We start from the raw sequence: 24,154 nt of genomic DNA on the forward strand, positions 1-24,154 counted from the left end.
CCTCATTGGCCTATGCTTCAGAAACAGCTTAGGCAGTCGTGTCCGCACAAGTGCAGTCCAGAGGGAAAGGGGGCGAGCAACTAAGCTGCAGTCATGAGGAACCCCACCACAGGAGAGACAGAGTAGCTCTTCTCTCCCCCCCCCCCCTTGTCCATTATCCATTCCAGTTAGAAAAAACTTTACCAAGCACCAAAATGTAAAAATCACAAAGATAGGTGGCAAGTATTGTGCAACATGGCAACTTTATAAGGTTTTGGTCTCCTCCACTGACAGTACAGTAAATGTAAATTACCATCAAGATAGACTGCAGTAGGTGATCAACATATTTCTTCAAAAGCGTGCCATGGAGAGGGTTCATCACTTCAGTAACAAAGGGGAATTTTTTACCATTGCTTTCTGGTGTGAAAGAGGTGAACAAAATACATATTCAGAGACCTTATCAATGTTAAAACCACAAGCAAATGTAAGAAAAGCGGTAATTAGGATGGTAGTACTTTATCAGATCTATCCGCTGTTTATCGAGGAGGTTGGATGTACACCATAGATCTTCAGGACACTTACTTCCACATGCCAGTTGTGGAAAAACATTAGAAATTCGTGAAGTTCTTGGTGGGAAATTATAATTACATTTGCAAGGTCTTGGCCTTTTGCCTTGAGGCAACGCCAATAACTCTGACATATCTGAGGAGACATAATATTTACAGTTACCCTTTTCCAAGTAATTTTGATCATCAAAGAGACAAAACCCCAGTAACTTCTTCAGTGCTTCCAGATAAAAAGACTATTTCCTTTGCTGCCTCTGCCAATATTGCAAATCAAGAAAGTCAACATAGATTTAAGTGCAATCCATCTATTTCCTGGGGGTGATTTTTGGTGCACAGTTAGCAAAATTATATCCTTTGATAGAGAGTTACTTGTCCGTCCCCAGTCTTCTAAATGCAAAGCACTACACTGTGCAACAGATTTAATATTTGCTACAGTCACTGGCCTCTTACTGTTTTCTAGTCCTGCATGCTCATTCTCAACTGACACCATTGCAACAGTGCCTAGAGTACCAGTAGTGTCAAAACTCAAGCAGTTGGGAAGAAAGTCTGATTTTGTCGGTAGTTGCTGTACAATCCATTCTATGACAGTCAGAAAATGTGTTCCAGGGAGTCCCCTTTCATCAAGACATACCAATGCAGACCATTTTATCAGACCCTTCCCAAATGGGATTGGGGAGCCCATTTAGTTTACCCCTCCAAATGAAATGGCTTACACCATCTAAACCTTCTGCAACACTTCATTTAGCTCTCAAATTCCTCCAGCATTCAGGACAAACTATCTGCTTGTTTAGACCGAAAGCACAACTATGTACTTCAAAAAGAGTAGGGAGGTACAAGACCCGTGGTCTTGTTTTAAGAAGCACTGGTTTTCAGAATGCAGGAGCATATTCACACAGCAGAACATTACAGGAGAACCCTATCGTACCCTATAGTATGCAATGCTGTAGGACTTGTACTATGAATGGGACATGTTTATGTGGACACAGGAAACAAGAATTGGCGCTTCGGCTCCAAAAGTTTTAGGCATAAACAAAGTGGAATGCTTTTTGGGTTGACTGCTCGGGTGAGTTTCTGTGTGCCTTTGCACCAATATTCCTGTTTCAATCTATCGTCCTCAAATAAACCTACTCGTAGGCCAACATGATCCTCCTAATGCAATAACAGACCTAGTTTTATGAACCTACTTCACTTCGAGGCAACCACACACAAGGCTGCCATTCAGGACAGATCTACACAAATTTGAGGCAAACCTCTGCACTCCAATTCATCATCAATGATTATATCAGCATTTGAATCATCCTCAGGACTGAGTTGACATATTGAATGTAGCCATGTGTATACACCAGAACTTCCTGAGCCTTCAAAAACAAGAAATTCTGCAAGTGCCGAGTACAGAAGAACCGCGATCTCACCCAGGTTTAAAAAAACGGATAGACTTCACAATCTGCACTTAATCACGTAGGACTGATACCCTTCCATAAATGTACACCTTACACACACTGCTGCTTATAGAAAACGTAATTCACAAACTTTCAGAGTCCCAAGCATCAATGATTTCTGGAGGGAATTAAAAAGGTATATATCTGATAGACTACTAGCCGCAGATTCCTTAACGTAGAATTATCCCCAGGCGTGAGACTGGACCCGGAAAACTTTCTTGTCCCAGCATTCATGCGCGCCGGCAGGCCACACAACGCGACTCCGCCTGCCGCGGGCGTGACGTCAGCGAGGTCACATAAGCCCCACCCCGGCGAGCTGACGTTGGGTTTCCTTCTTTTCCGCGTGCAACGCGGATCCGGATCGTGTTCCTGGCCTGTTTTCAGGCCTTCTTTTCACGCTTTGCGTTTCTTTTTGGGAACAGTGTGCGAATGCCTTCGGGCTTCAAGATGTGCTAGTCTTGCGCTCGCCAGATGTCAGCGACGGACCCTCACCCCATTTTTATGTGGTGTTTGGGGGAGCACCATGACTCCACGGACTGCAAGGCTTCTCAGCAGATGAAGCCGAAGTCCCGGCGGGAGCGCCGGATGAAACTCCTCTCGGCCCGCATGTCCAGGTCGGCGCAGCGACCGTCCTCCGCGGAAGGTTTCAAGAACTGCTGCATCCTTCTCCAACATCGTCCCTCTCCGAGGCTGCAAGGCCGTCGTTTACCTGTTGGTATGTGTCGCAGTTTGTCCCTGAGGCCCGGTCCCCGCCCTGTGGGGGGCGCGGGTTCACCGTGGTTTGTGCGGCTTCGCACATCGCCACCATACCTGCCGTTTCCCGGCGTGGGGGCGACCAGAGCCCAAATGGAGGCCTATGCTGCGGCCTTGCAGGCCTCCTTGGCTCCTCCTCCTCTTCCTGGGACGTCTGCGGATCCCTTGCCATATGCGGGGCCTTCTGTTGAGTCACCGGCGGCTCCGGCGCCGACAGGTTCGGCTTCAGGTCTTTGGAGATGTGGTGTAGTCGGGGTGCGGCCCTACGGGGTTCCCTCCTTCGGATGTGGCGCCTCTGCCTTGCCGCAAACCCCCGTGGGGGTCCCTGTGGTGTCGCGGGAGGTTGCCGGGACTCGGGGCTCGTCCTCGAGTCCTCCTCGGTCCTCTGGGCAAGCGGTGGCCTTGTCCGAGGCCGAGCTGATGCCGCGCAGGCGCCGGCGGCCTCTGGCCCTGGCGGCGCCGTAGGGGCCGGGGCGCTTCCCTTGCCCCCCTCGTCTCTCCACGCAGGTGGCTGCCTCGTCGGAGGTCGAGTAGGCGCCGTTCTTTGGCTGCCCCGGCCCTGCCCTCCCGCTGCGCGAGTCGTGGCAGAGGTCGTCTCGGCGTTGAGCTGACGCCGGTGGCGAACTCCACGGCACCGTGCCGGCGTCGGGTCGTTTATTCGTCTTCGGAGGCCCCCTCTTCTCCAGAGGTCCGGCAACTGTTTGTTTCTTCTTCCCCGGAGACAGGACGCTGCGTTGTGGCCTTTTCCCCGGCGTCTTCCAAGGAGGGCTCTTCGCTATCCCCACGCCCGCAGTCTTCCCCGGAGGCGCCTCAGGTTCCCCACTCGTCGCTCAACCTTCCACCATTCCGAGCTTAGTCTTTCCTTCCTCCGATTGGGCTGGGGGACAGCCAGCTTAGCTTACAGCTGTCGCCCACGGAGGAATTGCTCTCCCCACCGCGTTGCCCTACGTAGGGGAGTGCTGCCTTCGCCCGGGCTGTCTACACGGCCGCGGGCATTTTGCGCATGGGCGACCCAGCTGCCCATTTCCCCGCGGATCATTTGCTTGAGGTTCTCCATCAGGGCTCTAGTGGACGGGAGCTGCTTCTTCCCTTCAAAGCTTCGCACCATAATTCTCTCTTGGGGGGCCTGGGGGCATCCTGCCATGGGGGACCCGGTGCCCCAGCCGCTTCTGCACCGCCACCGTCCAGCTCCGCATGATCCGATCTACCTTTCCTTCCACCCTTCTACCAGGGGCCCTCTTCTGCAGACTGCCTTTCCCTCCTTGCCATCGTTGTTGTCTCCACCGTCACGGGAGTCCTGGTGATTAGATTTATGGGGGCGCAACATCTTCGCCTCCTCCAGTGCTGCCTTGCGGGCGCTCAACACGCTTTGTGTGTTGGCCAGAGCCACTTCTTGCTTGTGGGATTCGGCGGGTGCCTGCGCTGATCTGCGGCATCATGTGTTGGATGGCCGGGAGCTGGCGGCATTTATTCTTCACTCGGCTCTGGATATTTCTGAGGCGCTTGGTCGCACCAGTGGCCCTCCGTCGCCATGCTTGGCTGAGGGATAGTGTTTTCCCTGAGAATGTTAGGGAACGGCTGGTTGACCTCCCTTTCGATGCCGCTCTTTTGCTTCACATCCCTGCGGATTCTGCCATTCAGAGGTTCCTTGCAGGGCTTCCTCCTCCTCAGTGAACCTGGATGTCGGTCTGTGTTCTGATGGGTGTTCTCCCATTGTTTTCTGGGGCCTAGTAACAAGTAGCCCCGGTTGTGTATTCTGTGTGGTTGGTGTGCCTTCAGGGTCCTTCGGTTGGCCCTTCGGTGCTGTTAGCCTCTGGTTCAGCCCCCACCCCCCTTTTTAGGTCTCGCCTGACCCAGCGCATGCGCTGGTCTGGCGAGACTTATTGAGAGGGCTCCAAAAAATGCTACCAGGCCAGCCTAGAGCTACAGTGCATGTGCGCGGGCGCGTGCACCGCGATTACTTACACGGTCGCACAGCCGCTTTGATGTTTGATCGCGATCGCTTTTGGGACCTTATAAGTATTTAGTTATGCAACTGTTGCATGGCTAAACACTTATAAGGTCCCAAAGGCGAGACCTATTGGCTATGCCAATGCTTGTTGCCTTATGGTTTTGGCTGTTGGTAAGCCTGTATAGGTCCTGGTATTGGGCCTTTTGTGTCTTCTTTATTGGCTGCTTGGCAAGCTGTCTGTGGTTTTGCCCGCAGGCTTTTCTGTTTGTCCTCTGCTGCTGAATTTTTTCCTAAGAGGTGTTCCCATGTTTTCTTGGGACGTAGCATACCCTATGTGGGGTACTTGTAGCTATTACATAGCGCTGTCATGTGCTGGGGAGGTGTGGTCACCCTTTTTCGGTTCCTTGCTCTCCTTGGCGTTACGGTATATTGTTGGTGCAGTCTCCTTGCAATGGTCTTGGTGCAGCTTGCGTTGCGCCCAGGTCTGCCCTTCTCCAGGTTCGCTACGTCGCTCGACCGGTCTGGCCTGCTGTCTGCGGCGTGGTGTCGTGGCGCTTCCACCCTTCTGTTCGGTGATTTGACCTGGTCCTCTATCTGGTGTTCTAGAGGGACTGACTTTCTTTGGGTTTTTGTGTTCTGGTTGACGGTCTGGGCCCGTCCTCCGTCTCTCTCTCTCTCCTTTTCTTTTGCCTGGACCCAGTTTTTTTGTGGGTCTGTGTGTGTTTCGGGTCCGGCCCCTCCCTTAGGGTGTGTCCGGGCCCTCCCTGACCTCTGTCTTCGGCTTGCGCCTGGCTTGTTCTGGTGCGCTGCTCCATGGTGTTGCCTGCTGTTGACTGCGCATGCCTGCGTCTGCCTGCTTGTTCTGGTCCACCGTCGTGGCCCTTAATGTGTTCCCTTGTGCCCCTGCCTCTGGTTCCGTTGGGGCTTTGTGCATCTGTGCGTTTCTTCTTATGCCTGCGCTATTGGCGGTGGGACTGTTCCTACCTTGTCCGCTGCTTGCGGCCGAGGTGTGTTCGGCTGTTTCCCATCCCTGTGTGTGCTTCTTACGGTGGGCCCTGCCTCCGGTTCTGCCTCTTCTCCCTGGGGTTTGAGGTCATTCTTTTGTTCTTTGAGGCCTTTCGGGCGCTGTCTGCCTCTGCGGGGTGTTGGGCGGTCCTCCCTTAATTGGGCGTGGGATCTCCTGGCCTCTTCTTCTTCCTGTGACATGTCCCCTGCTGGGGCCCTGTGTCTCTCCTGCTGGGGAGGCTCTCTCGAAGGCCCTCCTCCCTTCTGGGTATGGCTAGGGTATCTATTCTACGTTAAGGAATCTGCAGCTAGTAGTCTATCAGATGTACAAGTTACTTACCTCCGGTAACGATGTATCTGGTAGAGACGATTGTAGTCGCAGATTCCTTCACGACCCGCCCTTCCTCCCCGTTCTGCGAGGACCCTCTGCTTGGGTTTCTGCACTCGCCTCCCTCTGGGTGGCTTGTCTTCTGTGGGTGTCCTCTTTGGTTCCTTCTGGTCAGGCTGTCCGATTCTGCTTTATGCAGGGATGGTTGGTTTCTGCGTGCCTTTGCTTCCCTCCAGCTGGTTTCTCTCCAGTGTAGGTGTCTCCTTTTGCTCTTTTTCCCTCTATTTGTTTGGAGTTTTTGATCCCCTTGCGGTCTTATGTGTTGGGGATTCTTTACCTGTCCTTTGGCCTCCTGCTCCTTTCAGGAGGCCTGGCCCTCCTTGACTGTGTGGTCTGGGGGTGGATTGCTATTGCTCCTCTCTTCTGGGGTTGTAGCCCATCACTGTGTGGCTTGTGGTTGCAGCCTCTCTCTCTCTCTCGTTCTGTTCCGACGCTTTCATATACTTGTGCCTTCAGGATAGCTATTGCCTTGGCTTGTTCGGTTGTTCCTCGGGGGGCTGCTCTGCTCTTACCCTGCTATAGCTTCGCTGCTTTGGCCTTCTGGTACTTTAGTGCCGTCTGGTGCTGTTGCCCTGGCTTGCACAGTTGTTCCTCAAAGTGGTGCTCTGTTCTTTCCCTGCTATGTCTTCGATGCTATAGCTTTCTGGTACTTTGGTGCCAATTGGTGCTGTTCCTCACCCCTTGTTTCTTCTGTTTTGTTTCTCTGTTTTTTCGCACACTGTTCCCATGCTCTCCTCAGTTTTGTTGTGATGGCTCCGCGTTGTGGCGCGGAAAAGTTATCCGAAGCAAACTGACGTCAGCGCGCCGGGGTGGGGTTTATGTGACCTCGCTGACGTCATGCCCGTGGAAGACGGCGGGGCGGAGTCGCGTGGTGCCGCCCCCCGGCGCGCAGGGATGCTGGGGCAAGAACGTTTTCCGGGTCCAGTCTCATGCCTCGGGATAATTATATGTTAAGGAATCTGCGGCTAGAATCGTCTCTACCAGATACATCGTTACCGGAGGTAAGTAACTTGTACTTCCCAGTCAGAAGAGCTTTACTTCCCTGGGCACCAAATTAAATCTTCTCAAATCCTATGAGTCACCCTTCTCATGTTATCGTAAGCCTTTTTTGCAACGTCTGCGTGGGAGGCTGCTTTCCTTGTCTCATCACTTCAGAGCGAAGCTTTAGATGAGCCCTATGCTTTCTTCCCGAAGAATAAGGTGGTCATACAAACGTATCCGGGATTACTTGCTAAGATCGCCTCCGACATCCATGTTAACCTATCCATTTCATAACCATCCTTTTTAGGCGGGGGAGGGGGGGAGAATCACTTACTCCAGTAGATAGATAACCCTTTGCAGGAGACGTTAAAAGGGTATTGAAATTCTGTCATAAGGGCAAACAGTTAAGGTAGACTAACCACTGGTTTGTCAGGTGAGGGTCTCTATTTTATTATGCTACTGAAAAGCTAACAAAACGGCTTATCAAAAGCCCATTCTGCTATAGGGAGAGTTGCATCTAGCACTTAATTAAGAAAAATCCCCTTTAGGTAAATCTGCAAAGCAACCACCTAGAAGTCTGTTCATTCTTTCATAAGTCAATTCTGTCTCAATTTAGACAATTTAAAAAAAATAAATGACATTTGGCCAATGTAGCTTTGGGTAAGCGACCCTATACATTAATTGAAAAAAATTAGGTATTGTAAAATAGTTTTTAAAAGAATTGCATTCATAAAAAGTTTAAAATACTTTCGGTAGAGATGGTATGCAGGATGGGTAATGTGAAGCTGCCGCCGGACCTCCGGGATGTCGGCCTGCTGGCTGTGTATACGTGCATTTAAAACAAATTGGAATGCTGCATTGTAGCCGGCCCATGAGGTTGTAGGCGGGGAGCTGTAATATTGTGCACTGTTGTAATAAAGGTCTTTGAAACTTAAAAAAAAAAAAAAAAAAAAAGTTTAAAATACTTTACAGAAAAGTGCTTTGGAATCCTGTGTGTGGGCATGACTATTCTAGGCATAGAATTTCAGTGGCGATTCCTCTAGAGGAGAGTAACTCTTCATCCTTGTTTTGGAATAGATATTCATGTTTTTGCTGACAAATGTTGTGAAGTTTGTAATTTTATTGTGTGCTATTAGGGTCTTTCTAACAAAGGCTGTGCCCTAGTATTTGTGACCATGTGAGAATAAGATTAATGTTAGTAGATTGGTAATAACTTGTTGGTCTTGTCTTGGGTAATGTATTCATAAGGACCCATATATTCTGTTCATCACTGTATATATTCATAGTGTTGCCTAGCAGTAGGTTTTAAGAACGCGGTTAGGTTTTTTCAACTAATTTTGCTAAGTTGAGAGTAGAAATCTTGTCCTGGACGCATTGAGGCTAAACCATGTTTGATTCAGCCTGGCATTGGTCTTAGAAAATACCTCCTGTAGGACCTGGAGGTCTCTCTGAGCAGTTGTAAATTCTAGCATACCTTCAGGTGTCTTCCACTATTCCACCAGTGCCTTCAACCTTTGGTGTAAAAGGTACTCCTAAATATTAAAAATTAGATATGGCATTCTCCACAGCTGCCTGTTACTGAATGAGAAGACATCACACTGGCAGACCGTTGTTTCCTACAATTCTGGCAAACCATTTATTTGTCGATTTTAACATCCCAAATTCTGTCTCAATTCCAGAAAGGAGGGTGAGACATCAGTGTCAAATGTATCTGATAAATCAAGCTTCAGTCATGCCTATTTTCAGCTAAATAACAAGCATACTTATGCGTTGTGTGCAGGTTTCAACTCCAACAGGTTTGGACAGCCCAGAACAACGATCCTTCCGTGAACGACAGAAATACTTTGAAATTGATGTTAAGCAGCAGTCATCCGAAAAGCCACCCAAACGTGTGTCCCTTGTTGGAGAAGATGACCTCAAGAAAATGAAGGAAGAAGAAGGTGAGAGGATGTAGAGGGATGACCATTTAACTCACTGGGGCAGTCTGATCTGACAGTAGGTGATATCCCGCTGTCTCCTGTAGTAAAGCAGACCATTCTAGTGAGAAACATTGGGTCCTTGCATTTCACATTACAGGCTGGGGAGCGTAGTGAAGATTATTCAGACATGATAGGAGAAACTCATGGCCCTGTGGTGGTCGAATGAGTCCTGGCTTTTGTAAGTTAAAGGAGTGACTCAAGTATGTAGTGGAACAGGTGGAAATGACTTGAGATGCAAGTAATGAATTTTCACTAATCATGCTAACCACAAGCTTGCTTTCTACCCTTTTCAGATGTTCTGGGAGTTGGGGGTTGAGACTTGGTTGTGCTATCCCTTTTGGATGTCAGCCTTTGCTAACTTATTAGCTCTTTTCACTATATTATTGAATCTCAGCATTATGCCATGCCTCATACGTCATTTGAATGTCTGCACCATCAAAGGTTATGGGACTACGTTTATTGTTTCTCTTGCTGTAGAGGCTAGTGCTTCTTCTCGCTGTTGCTTGCAAGCATGTCTAAGTGCTGTCATTTACCCTAAATGTAGGGAACGCTCAGTAGTTAAAAATTCATTTTTGTTTACTGTCATGTTATTCAGTTTTGTCTCCCTTACTATGTCTCTTTTTCTTAAAGCTCGGAAACTGCAACAGAAGAGGCAGATGCTCCTGCATGAGGTGGACGAGGAGGATGAGGAAGATGCAGTGAAGAAAATGGCCGACATGAGCAGTCAGTCCACTGTCTACATAGAGGGGGTTGAATACAAGATCGAGAGGATAGACGGGAGGAACCAGCCTTCACCTCTGACCGGGTAAGAAGTTTTGTTCTCCAATGATTTTGTAGTCCCTGCTGCATGTAATTTTCCCGAGGCGTGTAATGATGTTTTGGCTTTCCATGTGTTCATAATATCCCTGATGCAGTGTACTTTTCCTGTATGACCTTGTTATTAGAATTTACAAGTATAGCTAAATAATAGGACTTTATTTTCAGAATGTCGCGAGTTGATGGGCGTGGCGACTCACAAAGAAACTCTCTGGATGAGAGTTTGAAGTCCGAGAGGCCGGACTCCATGACTGGGTATGTGGACATTGTTTAAACTGCTTCCCTTCAGATGCAACTGTTAGCACACACTCACCAATTGATTCCAGTTGCACATCTCTTGGGACACTAAAAGTCAGAACCACACTCCACACTGAACCCTGTGTCCCCTCTTGTGCTCGATGCAGTGTCCAGAACTAGATCTTCCAGTGTGTTTTTCCAGTAATCTTTCGTTTCAGGGCAGCATGCCAAATGATTTTTCACCTCTAGTCTCGGGTAGCTCTGCAGGTCCTTTCATTGGTTTCTGTCAGCTGTAGGATGAGGGAGCATTTCCCAGTCTAATTCGATAACCCTTTGCTCATGTTGCAGCACATTGTCCCGCACTGACTCCAGCTTCGTCGCTGTGGGTAGCAGTGCAGTGTCCCATAGTGATTAGTCAACTCTCGACCCAAGTACTGATTCTAATCAAGTTTCTAGGGTAGCAGCACACCATCCCACACTCATTCCACCCATATCCACTACCGTAGTTCTAATTGTGTTCTTGACTTCCACAGGCTGACTCCAGTTTACCCAGGAAGTGTAGATGCCAGTGCTCCGATCAGGACAGCAAAGGCTGAGCGACGATACCAGGATAGAGTCAGAATGCAGAGCCCGGAGTTGCTGACCCCCCAGGAAAAGGACCTTTCCCCGGCAGAGCGCCGTGCCCTAGAGGCGGAAAAGAGAGCCATGTGGAGAGCAGCGAGGTAAGATTGATAGGACGATGAGAGCAGATGCTGCCCTGTGTGCTTTGCAATGAGACGCATGAAGCAATGTGGATAAAATGCAATCACTAAAAGGACACAATAAAATCTACAAGCCATTTAATTAGTTTCAGTTTTAAAGTAAGATAACCTTTGCTCCTCTGTGGGCTGTGCAGCCGATTTTCAAAGGACCAGCATTCTGTGTAAAAGTAGGGTTGTTACTAAGACAGCCTTAACTAGACCTCTTACTTGTAAGAATATGGACAAAATATGATGTCCAAAAGACAGACATCTTGGCCAATGTTAACTGATCACTCGTTTTTTTTGTTTTTTTGTTACATAGAATTGTGGGTCTTGCACTTCCTGACCCCTAAGGTGTATTTAAAATATTTAGAGTTTACCATTAGGCTAACCACGAAGTCTTTATGAAATCATAAAAAGTAGCCTTTTAATGACAGCATGTACTCGTTTCATATTTCTACAGTAAGGTCACTCGGAGTGTGGGAGTACAGCTCCTAGGCAAACACTGCTAGTTCATGGGCTTTACATGGGCTCCAAGGATGTTTCTAAATTAAGGACCTATGTGTGTGAGTTGATAAGACATATTTGAAATGAGTGAATGTTTGCTTAGCCTCTTTAAATATATTTTATTCATGTAATTTAGTTCTACATTGGGCTCCCCATAGGTGTGAACTGACATGAATCACCTGCCATCTTTTGTGTAGGCTTGCGCGATACAGATGCCACTTCCATACATATATGCCTTTACTTGTTGGTTCAGGTTTTGTTTTGGAGCCCATAACCTCTTCACAACGTTATGAAGCTTGGCTGCATTGCCTCTGTATGTTTCCTGTGATCTATGTTTTTCCCTAGTCCGCTTGACAAACATACACACCCACTGGAGGTATTTTTTTGATATGTTGATAATCAAGCTGTGCTCTGATGTCAGAAGGACACCCTACGTGCACCTTGCTTTTGTGTAAGAGACTACCACTAGCTAAACACAACCTATGTTGTTAGTGCCTGGTGATTTAAATCTTGAGGGGGGAGTATTAGGGGGGGGGGGGGGATTGAGTCTTCCCTGTGAAATATCCAGTCTGAGGTCATTTGCTTTCATTATGTCTGGGGCATGAATGAAACATGCCTGCTGAAACCTTGGGACTCCGAGTTAACAATGGACTGGTGAGTGCATGTATGTGTGGTGCACTAAATAATAGACTCTCTTGTGCTGACTTGGTGGTGTCCCTTGCAGACATCTGAGCCTGCAAGTACACTCTCCCTCTTACCTTCTTCTTACCTGACTTGTTTACTTGGTGGATGGACGAGGTAGGTTTGCCTTCCTGGGTGAAACTCATTCTTTCACACCCATTTCCTTTGTTGTGGCCACCTCTGTTGGCAAAAGGACAGTTGGCTATGAGCCTGGGAAATCTATCCATCAACAGAAAGGTCCTCGAGGACTAGAGGAGGCCACAAGCATTTGAATGTTTGTAAACCTCTAGTTCTTTCTGACAGCCCTCCTAAAGCATCAGAGAAGCTTAAGTACTAGGCATCTCAGCCAGTAATTTATTCACAGTCACGACTCATCATGTGGAAGCCTGTACTTAAAGACACTGTTCTGTAGCAGGGGTTGAATGTCTACCAAATGCTTCTCTCTTTCCAGAAGTTCCTAGTAAAGCCTGGTTAGTCACCTTGTTAGTGTGAACTAGGGAAAGAAAGAAGGCTTACCTGCCTCTCTTACAGTGAGACTGCACCAGCCAGGAGGAATGACCTGACTTCCAAGGAAGGTCTGCATAATCCCAGCTCACTGAAAGACCCTGCATGAGAACATCCTGACTTGCTGAGGCAGCCATGCAGCTATGCTGTCGTGCAGCACTTGCACACTTTCTCTTAAGTAAATATCTTATCACCATTCAGTATACACACCATTCTGCAAATTCTGTAACCATAATGTGTGGCACCAGAGTCACAGGTGCTTTATGGTGTGGTGTGTTGTATGCACACTACAACCACATGTTTATTATATCTTGTAGCCCTGAAGAAGTCGTAGGGAACTCTGACAAAACACATGCTGGCTGGGCAAAAAGTTAAGAAAATAAAAATCCAAAAGGAACTTGTTTGCATTAATTTTTGTACATGGACTTTATTATGATCTAGCGTGTGCACAGGGTCTTGGCTTATACTAATACAAAGATCCTCCAGATTGGATTTCAAGGAGTCAGGGTGATTCTTCCTTCCTGTGGAGCACCGCAACTTAAAAAGAGGGTTGTTATATTAGCTCATGAATAGTGAGCGCCATATTTAATCTCGTATATGTTCACCCAATCTTTTGATTTATACTATTAATAAATGGATGCTATAAATATTCATACAGTTACAAACAACTACTGACTGAAGCCTTTTGGCAGTCTGTCTTTCTGTATTTGTAAAGTTGTGTGCCCCAGTGGAATCATTTGGGGGATTTAGTACAGGGCAGTTACATTTGACTGGCTCGCTCTCCACATTTTTTGGGTTTAAAGAGGAGGCTGCTACTGAGGGCGAGAAATAAAGTTCTGCATTCCACAAGTATCTCTCTGATAATTTAAAGATAAACAAGAATTTAGGTATGTTGGATTTGTGGTGATTCCAAAACAGCCCTGCTATCTGAAAGAGACACGTTAGTGATAGATTCCTTACCTTAGAATTACCCCCAGGGGTCAGACTGGATCCGGAAAGTTTTCATCAGCAGTACCCCTGCGCGTCGAAAGGTGGCGTCGTGCGGCTCCGCGTCCGTCGTAGGCGTCATGATTGCTGGGATGACGTTGCGGCAGCTACTTGGACGCCGCCCTCGCATGTTGACGTCAGTTCTTTCTTTTTCCACGCCAGCAAGCGCAGATCCGGAGAGAGCAGTACCCCCTGTGAGATTTTGGGGACTTTTGTCTCTGTCTTTTTTGAAGTCTTTGACTCCTGGTGTATAGGGATGCCTGGTTTCAAGTCTTGCGAGGTTTGTCCCCGCATGATGTCGGTGACGGATCCGCACCGCGAGTGTCTCTACTGCTTGGGGCGCGACCATGACCCCGCATCGTGCCCCGACTGCCAGTCCATGGCTCCGAAAACTTTGCGGGAGTGGTCCTGAAAGTTGCTTGAGGCCCGGGAGTCTGTTCCATGCCATTCAAGGTCCCGGTCCTGTGGGAGGTCGAGGAACCGGTCGCGGAGCCGCCACCATCGTTTGACGAAGTCTTCGCACTCGGTCAGGTAAGACGAAGCACAAGAAGTCGAAGAAGCGACGTCGCTCTTCGCCTTCCCCTGGCCTGTCGCACAACATGGCTCTGGGTGCGGGTGGTGCCTCCCCCGCGGCTCCGGCAGAGCCTATGCAGTCGGGTTACCCGCCCTTCCCGGGTCCGTCAGCGTCTCCTGCCCAGATGCAGGAATTTCTGACAGCCACGGCCCACCTCTTTGGCCCGTCGGGCCCCACCGGTGTGCCTTCGGGCCCCGCGGGTCCGACTGGGGGTCCTCGCCCTTTGTCGGCGGCTCTGGCCCCAACGTCGTCGACCTCTCTGGCCCCAAAGTCGTCAACCGCTCTGGCCTCGGCGTCGCGAGACTTCCATGGATCCATGCATGGATCTCAGCTGATGTCGGTTGACCTCGTACGACCTCCGACATAGACGTCTACGGCGCCGGCTGGCTCCCCGGCCGATGTCGTCCCCGGCTTCCACCCCGACATGGAGACGGTGCCAGACCAGTGTCGATCGACGCAGATTCCGATGGGGAATTTGTATCCCTTTCTCCATCCTCCTCCCTCTTTTCCACCTGCCCGGCAGGTTATGGAGGACTGGGAGAGGTCTGAAGACCCCAATGCGAGTTAGACCCGGACTGGGCAGAGGATTTGGGGGACGCCGGTGATCTGGATTTCTGGCTAGAACCTGGCACACTGTCTCCTTCTACCGTGGCTACGGAGGAGGGTGGTACTTATTCAGTGGTGTTGCGTAGGGCAGCAGAGGCTCTCCACCTCGAGCTCCCTACAGTGGCCATCAGGACTAACCTACTGATAGAAGAGCTTCGGTCGGCGGCTTCCTCTGCGGAGTCGCTGCTGCCCTTTAATGATGCACTTTCAGACGTCCCTTTGGGCACCTGTTCCAGGCCCAACACAGGGGCTCCTGTGGATAGGTACGTGGCTCGACGCCATCGCCCGGCCCAAGCAACCCCATTTTCCTCTCCCAAGACCCTCCCCCTGAGAGCTTGGTTGTCCAGGCCTCTGCGTCCCCAAGCGCTTTTCCTTCCGCACTGCCGGACAGGGAATCCAAGAAACTGGGCCCAACAGCAGATGGCGATCTATGCATAGTGTGTGGATCTGCAGCTGTACATGCCAAGAACAGATGCATACTGGTAAGTAGCATTTTCCTTTCACTTCCGCCAGTTCAGGGCTACGATCTGTGAACACTGCATGCCTCTTGGGCTGTTATTCCCACTCTGTGTGGGATACGGTGGCGCAGGTGCTGCCTCAGTGTCCGGAGGAGGCCCGGACGGTGCTCTCCCAAGCTATCGCTGAGGGGAGAGATGCAGCCAAGTTCACAATTCGTTGTGGCCTTGACACAGCTGACTCGCTGGGCAGAGCGATTTCCACGACGGTGGCGCTACGCCGTCACACCTGGCTGAGGACCACTCGCTTTTCAGGGGATGTCCAGAACGCTCTGATGGACATGCCTTTTGATAGCACACGCCTTTTTGGCGACAAGGCAGATAGTGCGTTGGAGCGCTTTAAGGGCTCGCGGGCTACGGCCAAGTCCTTGGGCCTTTCGGCCATGCCCATTCCTTAAGCGTCTGCTTTTCGCTCCTTTCGTGGCCAAGGAAGTGGCGCCCAAACATGTTCGTTTCAAAGCCACAGGCTTGAGCAGCAACAGTCTCAGCGCAGCCGCGGATGTGGGACATGCCGAGGTGGGTCACGGGGCCAGCGGGCGGGTCAGTCCACCACCTCCCCTGCCACCACTGCCTCCAAACCTTCCTAGTCCGGTATTTCAGGCCCATCATACGCCAGTGGGCGGCAGGCTACGCCATCACCTCCCCCACTGGTGCACCATCACTTCGGACAGGTGGGTTTTGCAGATAGTCCGAAGGGGCTTTTCCCTCCCCTTGGAGACTACCCCTCCAGCCATGCCACCTCAGTACCACCGCATGTCGGGGGATCACTTGGCTCTTCTCCAGCAGGAAGTTGCGGCCCTCTTGGCCAGGGGGGCCATCGAGCGCGTTCCGACGCCAGAAGTGGGTCGTAGTTGTTACTCCCACTACTTCCTGGTTCCAAAGAAGGACAAGGACCTGCGTCCTATCTTAGACCCTCGGAACGTCAATCGCTTCCTCCGGAAGGAGACGTTCAAGATGCTCACACTTGCTCAGGTCTTGTCTGCCCTAAACACGCAAGACTGGATGGTAGCGTTGGACTTGCAGGACGCTTACTTCCATATCCCCGTCCTGCTGGCCCACCGGCGTTACCTGCAGTTCACGGTAGGCCACAAGCACTTTCAGTTCACCGTGCTCCCTTTTGGCCTTACCAGCGCCCCCCGAAAGTGATGGCGGTGGTCGCAGCTCATCTGCGCAGATCAGGGGTTTTAGTCTTCCCCTATCTCGACGACTGGTTGTTGAAGGCGGGCTTGTCTCCCACCTCCAGATTACGGCCGACCTCCTGTATTTGCCGGGGATCTCCATCAACGTGCCGAAGTAGCACCTGATTCCCTCTCAGAAGCTCCTCTTTACCGCAGCAGTTCTAGACACGGTGCAGTTTTGGGTTTATCCTCCCAAACAGCGAGTCCGGGACATTTGGGGCTATGATTCCGATCTTAAGGCCCTTGTCCTGGGTTTCGGTCAGGATGACCTTGAGGCTGCTGGGCCTCATGGCCTCCTGCTGACCAATCATGCCAGATGGCATATGCGGGCTCTGCAATGGGACCTGAAGTTCCAGTGGGTGCAGCATCAAGGGGACCTGTCCGAGTACGTCCAGATCTCGGAGGGCACTGCACGACAGTTGCAGTGGTGAATCATGAACCAGCATTGGGTCAGTGGCAGTTCTCTCCCTTCCCCAACCGGAGCACACAGTGGAGCCTCTTTTCCTCTCTGGAAGGGTGCGGAGGCGGAAAAAAAGTGGGCAGGGTGATAGTTTGCCCAATGTGGAAGGCAGTAACAACCTTTGGCAAGAAGGAAGGACGAGTGCGGAGCACAACCTTGTCCGGATAAACAGACAGAAAAGGAGGTTTACAGGAAAGAGCCTGGAGCTCACTCGCGCGTCTAGCGGAGGTCATGGCAACCAGGAAAGCATCCGTCACGGATGCGTCCCTCCAGGGATGGGGGGGCTACATGGGGGAGGCGGATATCAGAGGCCTCTGGTCTCCAGCGAAGTCCAGGCTCCATATCAACCTTCTGGAGCTCCGGGCGATTCTACTTGCACTGAAGGCATTCCTTCCCTCTGTCAAGGGGAGAGTAGTGCAGGTGTTCACAGACAACACCACTGCCATGTGCTACTGCGACAAGCAGGGCCGGGAGGGGTCGTGGACCCTATGTCAGGAGGCTCTGCGCCTCTGGACATGACTGGAACGTCAAGGCATTTTCTTGGTGGTTCAACACTTGGCAGGTTCTTTGAACGCCAGGGCGGACAAACTCAGCCACAGGTGCATGATGGATCATGAATGGCGTCTTCACTCTGAGGTGGCGCATGGTCTCTTTCAACAGTGGGGAGAGCCTTGGTTAGATGTATTCCCCACCGAATAGACCGCACAATGTCAGCAGTTCTGCGCGTTGGTATTTCCAAGGCGGCACTCGCTCGGCGACGCTTTTCGTAACAAGTGGAGTTGCGGTCTATTGTATGCCTTTCCGCCTATACCACTTCACCCAGAGTGCTGAAGAAGATCAGGCGCGACCGGGCCAAAGTCACTCTTTTTGCCCCGGACTGGGCTCGAAGAGTTTGGTATCCCGAGCTACTCGGTATGAGCGTGGATCCCCAGGAGGAGGAGGATCTTGTCGCAGCAGCAGGGGACACTCCTCCACCCGAACCTGTCCAGCCTCCACCTCCTTGCGTGGAGATTAAGAGGCGACAGTTGATTCCATTTAACTCTCCTCCTGAAGTCTGTGATATAATTCTATCAGCCAGGCGTCCCTCCACTAAATCGGTATACGCCTGCAGGTGGAACAAATTTGTGACATGGTGCACAGCAAAGGCTGTAGATCCCCTTTCTGCCCCTCTTTCAGAAGTCCTTTTGTTCCTTCTTTCTATGGCCCGGCAGGGCTCTGCTCTGGGCACTATTAAGGGCTACCTTTCAGCAATTTCGGCCTTTGTCAGGCTCCCTGACCAGCCCTCTCTTTTCAAGTCCCCTGTTGTAAGTAGATTTCTCAAAGGCATTACTCACCTTTTCCCTCCTATTCCGTTTGTGATGCCACAGTGGGACTTGATTCTGGTTCTTACTTATTTGATGTGCACTCCTTTTGAGCCACTTTACAACTGTCCTCTTTGTTTACTGACTTTAAAGATTGCTTTCCTGGTTGCCTTCACCTCCGCTAGACGCGCGAGTGAGCTCCAGGCTCTTTCCTGTAAACCTCCTTTTCTGTTTATCCAGACAAGGTTGTGCTGCGCACTCATCCTTCCTTCTTGCCAAAGGTTGTTACTGCCTTCCACATTGGGCAAGCGATCACCCTGCCCTCTTTCTTTCCACCTCCGCACTCTTCCAGAGAGGAAGAGAGACTCCACCGTCTGGGCCCAAAACGTGTGCTCTCATTTTACCTAAATAGCACACAACAGTTCCGGGTGGATGACCAGCTCTTTGTTGTCTACATAGGCGCCAAGAAAGGCTGAGTTGTACACAAGAGTACTATCTCCCGCTGGGTTGTCTTGTGTATATAAGCCTATTATTCTCTGGCTAAAAAGGAACCTCCGGTGAGGCTGCGTGCCCATTCTACCAGGGCGGCAGCAGCTACTACTGTATTGGGACGTGGTGTTCCTGTAACGCCCTGAACGTCTCAGGATCGTTTAACAGACACGATAATGAGAACGCAACCACTTGTGAAGGTTTAGTTATTTTAATGAAGGCAAAAATAATACAAGGAATAAACAAAGGTTATAGTCACTGGAATCCTCCAGGCTAAGTACGTTACCAGCCCACAGCACGGATGGTCCTAACCGTCCTCTGCATATACGCCGATCCCGGCGTATGCCAACAGAGGGCAGAAATGAAATGGCCGACAATGCCAATCGGTAGGCTGTGAGGGGCACGAAGAGTGTTGGGGAGAATCGAGGAGTCAGGGAAACACCCAGCCGGGGTCTCTACCTGAAGGGAGCAGCCGCTCAACCTCTTCCTCAGACTGCACCGGGACGCGGAGTCACCTCCTGGTGATGCGTCACCGATACCCCAATCACAAGCAAAGAAGACTGAACCGAGAGCAGCCGCTCGATCGATCCTGTGGACTTCCAAGTCTGTAACGCGGCAAACACCTCCTGGTGTGCGTTACAGCTGGCAGTCCCTGTATCTCTGGTCGGGCTGGGAGTTACGACTCCAACCAGCAAAAGCGCCACTGCGCTTTGACTCAGCCGAGTCAAAAAGCGAAGCTCGATGGTTATCCGGTAGAGCTTCCGGGTCCTTCACAGGTGACGATGGGGCAAGACACGGCCCAGGGAGTAACGACTCGACCTACCTCCGTTCTTGCCTTACTGGAGCACCACTCCGGAACACTGCTCTTCACTAAGCAGGTACGTCGGTTGTAAACACAATATCCGACAGCGTTGTGCCTCCCGGTTCCTCCCTTTATAGGGCGTTGTTTTCCTTGAGTTATGTAACAGCTCTCCTGTTTACATAAGGGCGTGTTTTCCTTGAGTTATGTAACAGCTCTCCTGTTTACATAAGGGCGTGTTTTCCTTGAGTTATGTAACAGCTCTCCTGTTTTACATAAGGGCGTGTTTTCCTTGAGTTATGTAACAGCTCTCCTGTTTACATAACCTCTCAACCGCTAAGCATCCTGGGAGATGTAGTCCGTTTTCGCTGGTTACCGTTTTCCTCCCCTCGCATGACAGGAATTCTTGACAGTTCCCCTGCAAGACATCTGTCAGGCAGCCACGTGGGCCTCGCTGCACACTTTTAATACGCGTTATTGCCTTGACAGTCAAGTCCGAGAGACGGCTTTTTTGGCCGTTCTGTTCTCCGTGACTTTCTGGTGTGATCTTGGTTCGCAGACCCACCACCAGGGTTTTGCTGGGGTATCTATTCTAAGGTAAGGAATCTATCGCTAACGTGTCTCTTTCAAATGCACAAGTTACTTGCCTTCGGTAACAATATATCTGTAAGAGACATTAGTTAGTGATAGATTCCTTACCGCCCCACCCATCCTCCCCGTTCTGGGAACTGATTTCTAGGGTTAAGGTCATCCCTTTCAGGGTCCTAGTTTCAATGCACCAGTGGTCAGTATCTTGCATGGCTCTGCGTTCCTGGCGTGGAAAGTCGTGTACAGAACAGACGTCTGCGCGCGAGGGCAGCATCGAAGTAGCTGCAGCAACGTCATCCCAGCGATCACGATGTCTACGACGGATGCGGAGCCGCTCGACGCCACCTTCCGACGCGCAGGGGTACTGCTGACGATGCCTGGGTATAATTCTAAGATAAGGAATCTTACAGATATATCATTACCGAAGGTAAGTAACTTGTGCATTAAGATCAGGTGTTAGCAAATAAACCAGTTCTACTCTTGAATAGACCTGTGCAGGCCAGAAGGTTCTGAGAACCTACTCATAGGCCATGAGATTAGGAAGTGCTTGGCAACGTGAACATACAAAAGAAACATGTAAAAAAAGATACCAGGAGCAATAGTGCTACATCCTATATAAAATCACAAGTTGGTTTAGGTGCTTATTTGGTCCAATTTGATGCATCTTGCTCAAGCTATACCAGTAAACCAGGCTTGGGCTGGCCAGGCTTTGACCTTCCATTGACCTTCCCGCTTCTACTCATTGTGCTCACATTCTGATCAGCTTTGAATGCTCTTCCAAGGTTCATGGTGATATTTGCTGTACAATTTCCTGGTTTTGATTTGTGTTTGCAGGTTGACTTACTCATTTCTCTTATTATACCTCCGTCTTCTTGATGCTGTTGTTGTACAGCTTGTGATGCATTCTTTCCTCCCTGCCTGCTTCTGCCTTCATTGTCTCTTTCCAAATTAACTTGTCATAATATGACACCTGTTCTTTCTCCCTCTTTCCTCACCCGCTGTGATGTTTGCTTTCGTCATCTCCTGCTGCCGCCTACCTCTTCCTCCTTCGCTATTTGTTCCTTCTTCGGTCCAGCACTTTGGAAGAGAGTATTAAACAGTATGAGCAGGATCTGGCCAGGAAGCTGTACCAGTCGCGGCAGCGCGTGCCTGCGCCAGTTCAGGCATCAAGTCCAGCACAGACTCCCATTCCAGGAGCAGCTGTGCCAGCAGGCCATTCCAGGTGTGCATAGTGCCACTTCACCACACCTGCTGCATGCAGAGCAGGTTTAGAGCGCATGCAGTTCCTATGCCCATCATGTATTCTTGCAACATCCATATAGGTAATGTTAGTGCGGGGCAGGGGGGATTCCACATCCGCCATGCCCCTTTTGTTTCAATTACTATTCAGCATATATTGGTGGTGTTGGTCTGTATGAGTGCCATGTTTTGGAGGGCTGCTCGCATGTCTGCACTGGGCTCTTGTTTCTCCTGCAAGCTTCTACAGTTTTCATCATTCTAGGTGCTCGAGTAGAGAAGTCACGTGTTATTTCATTCACTACCATGTGTGCCTGATTTGTGTGCACATCTCACTCACATCCTCCATATATTTTATATTTAGGAATGAAGCTGCATGTTCACTTGATATTTTCTGTGTAATGTATGTTTTTTACAGGTTTACCTGTAGACCTCTTCCTTCCTGCAGCCTCCCTCATTGAAACCTGCAGAATGGGTTGGTTATAAATTGTTGATTTCATTTGCAATGTGTAGTACCTATGTAAAGAAAGAGCATCACTGTAAATGATCTAGGATAACATTTTTGTATCAAGATGTCAAGTAACTCCTCTCAATGGAACAAGGATTAGCTGGTCCTCACAGACTTTGGTTTATTTTTTAGCGTCTCGGTTAGTACAGTTAAGTGTTTGGAATTCCATACACTGGGAATTTGTAGCTTAGAGCAGTAGTTTGAGGACACCTTATTGACCTGCATGCGGAGTTTTTTTTCTGGGAATGAAGCCATACATACTGAACCCTTAATCACTTTTAACTCACTTGGCTCTTGGCTTACTTCTTCAAAAATAGGAATACTTCCTTGTCTTCCATTGATTCAAACAGCTTTCGTTAATCCTCTGTGCCAACTTGGATACATTCTCCTTCCAATGACTTATTTTTTTGCTGAGTGAACATATTGTATTTTAACATACTGTGCATCATCGGTCTGTATTTCTATTTAACTGTAAACGTTTTTTTTTGTTTGTGTTTTTTTGTTTGTCTCATGCTCGTGGTCTATGCAGGTAGCAGCATACAAAAAGATACAGAACTGATACTGCATTAGCATGAGATAAATAATGTTGACTTAGTACAAAGTTCCCAATGCAAAACATCAAGCTGTACCCTAAAACCAAAGTTTACTGCTAATAGCAGAGCTAAGCATTGGAAAGAAGTCTGGGGAAAAGGGATGCAACTTGTAAACTGGAAGCAAGATTGGAACGTTCAGTGGGTTTGTCACAGTAAACCAAAATAAGGCAGCAAAGGTGACTGGATCATTTTATCTAAGAATCTTTGCCTTGAATTTGAAAGTTGCTAGAAGATAAGACGCTGAAAATGCTAAGAGACTCACAGTAAATTGAGAGTTTGTGGGGAATGACTATCGTTGAAATTATCTAAAACAGGCAACACTGTTGTATTTTATAGTAAAGTAGCTACCATGCAGTTGCACCAGTGACATACTTGTTGTAAACCAGCACTGAGTTTAAGAGCTGCCAAAAACACAAAACAGGCAAACATAACGTTGAAGAGCCGCTTAAAGCTCAGCTAGTATGCAACTACAAGCGAAATGGGAACTCTGTCTGTAGCTTCACAAACCTAAATCAATCATGCTCAGTCATAAAACTACTGTGGTCAGAGAGCAGGCACAGTGGCACATTTAAAGGCTCTGACAGACCCACACATAGCTCTGTTTGGATGTTACTTCAGCCCAGCTGTCTGAATTTCATAAAATGTAGTTGTCAACTTCATGGCAGCTTGTACCACTTGTAGGAAAGTGGCTCTATATATACTGTTCCCAAATAGGTACAGTGTGTACAGAGTCCACAGCCCCCAGAGGTTTGGCAGAGGCTAAAGTTAGATATAACCTTACTCTCTAAAGTGGTAGCTTGGTCGAGCAGTAAGGCAGTGTAATAGGACAGTGTAAAGCATTTGTTGTACACACTCAGTCAGCAAATGGTCTCACACACTCAAGAACTGAACTCTAGGCCAATGGTTTGTATATAAAAATATATGGTTGTTTTATTTTAGAACCAACAAGAGGTATCAAAATATACTTTCTCAGAATGAGATGCTTTAGTTAAATACTTTGCAAAGGACAATTGACTTGGAATGCGATAGTTTGTTGCAATAAGCAACACAATTTCAAACACAATGCTCAATGGGAATTTTAAGTTATATGCAATTGATTACTTTCAGGATAACTTTTCTAACTCCAGGACTGGATCCTAGATTCAGCCCTGGGACAGTTCTTGGAAACAAGTGAGTAAATACTTTTTAGTTACTGTTGTGATTTTTAAGCAATATTTTGCTATTTTAAAAGTTGACACTTAGAAACTTTTTCTGATCAAATTACCAATGTTATCGTATGGAAGGAAATTCACTTAAAAGGTAAGTGGGGTTATGGTTCCTTTTTCTAGGTCAGTGTTGGATCCAGCACTAGTGTACCACCTGTAAGCAGTTGAGAAACTGCGTTTAGGTTATACAGGCGATTTTTAAGGAATATTTATAAGTTTGCAAAATCGACACTTAGAAGAAATTTCACAGAAAAACAGTCAATGGTTTCCTATGGAAGAAAATTCAATTTACGGGTAAAGTATGTTCTTGTTACTTTTGTAATCCAGTGCTGGGCTCCTAGGCTCAGTACTGGGACTTCTATCTAAAACATGTAAGTAATTACGTTTTCACAGTTGGTACGATTTTTAAAGAATATTTGTAGTTTGCAAAAATCGACACTTAGAAGAAACTTCACAGAAAAACAGTCAATGGTTTCCTATGGGAGAAAATTGAGTTAGTGGTAAGTACGGTTGGGAGTACTTTTCAGGGTCAGTGCTGGGAACCAAGATCCAGCACTGGGATCTCTCCTAATAGCAGGTGAGTATTTCC

At 48.9% G+C, this 24,154-nt stretch overlaps 1 protein-coding gene across 28 annotated transcripts in view; it reads left to right on the plus strand.

Moving 5' to 3' along the window:
- SCRIB (scribble planar cell polarity protein) overlaps window positions 1-24,154 on the plus strand; it is a 792,600-nt gene that overhangs the window by 662,207 nt on the left and 106,239 nt on the right. For 23 of the 28 annotated variants that reach the window (XM_085604619.1, XM_085604607.1, XM_085604621.1 and 20 more), the window contains 5 exons: window positions 8,843-9,002; window positions 9,672-9,846; window positions 10,026-10,112; window positions 10,628-10,816; window positions 21,099-21,245. In XM_085604619.1, the coding sequence (XP_085460745.1) occupies window positions 8,843-9,002; window positions 9,672-9,846; window positions 10,026-10,112; window positions 10,628-10,816; window positions 21,099-21,245 (758 nt within the window). The remainder of the gene's footprint in view (window positions 1-8,842; window positions 9,003-9,671; window positions 9,847-10,025; window positions 10,113-10,627; window positions 10,817-21,098; window positions 21,246-24,154) is intronic. The other 5 variants (XM_085604625.1, XM_085604618.1, XM_085604620.1 and 2 more) reach the window with 1 other exon arrangement.

The sequence above is a fragment of the Triturus cristatus genome, chromosome 5_1 (genome assembly GCF_964204655.1).
Source record: "Triturus cristatus chromosome 5_1, aTriCri1.1, whole genome shotgun sequence".
Lineage (NCBI taxonomy): Eukaryota > Metazoa > Chordata > Amphibia > Caudata > Salamandridae > Triturus > Triturus cristatus.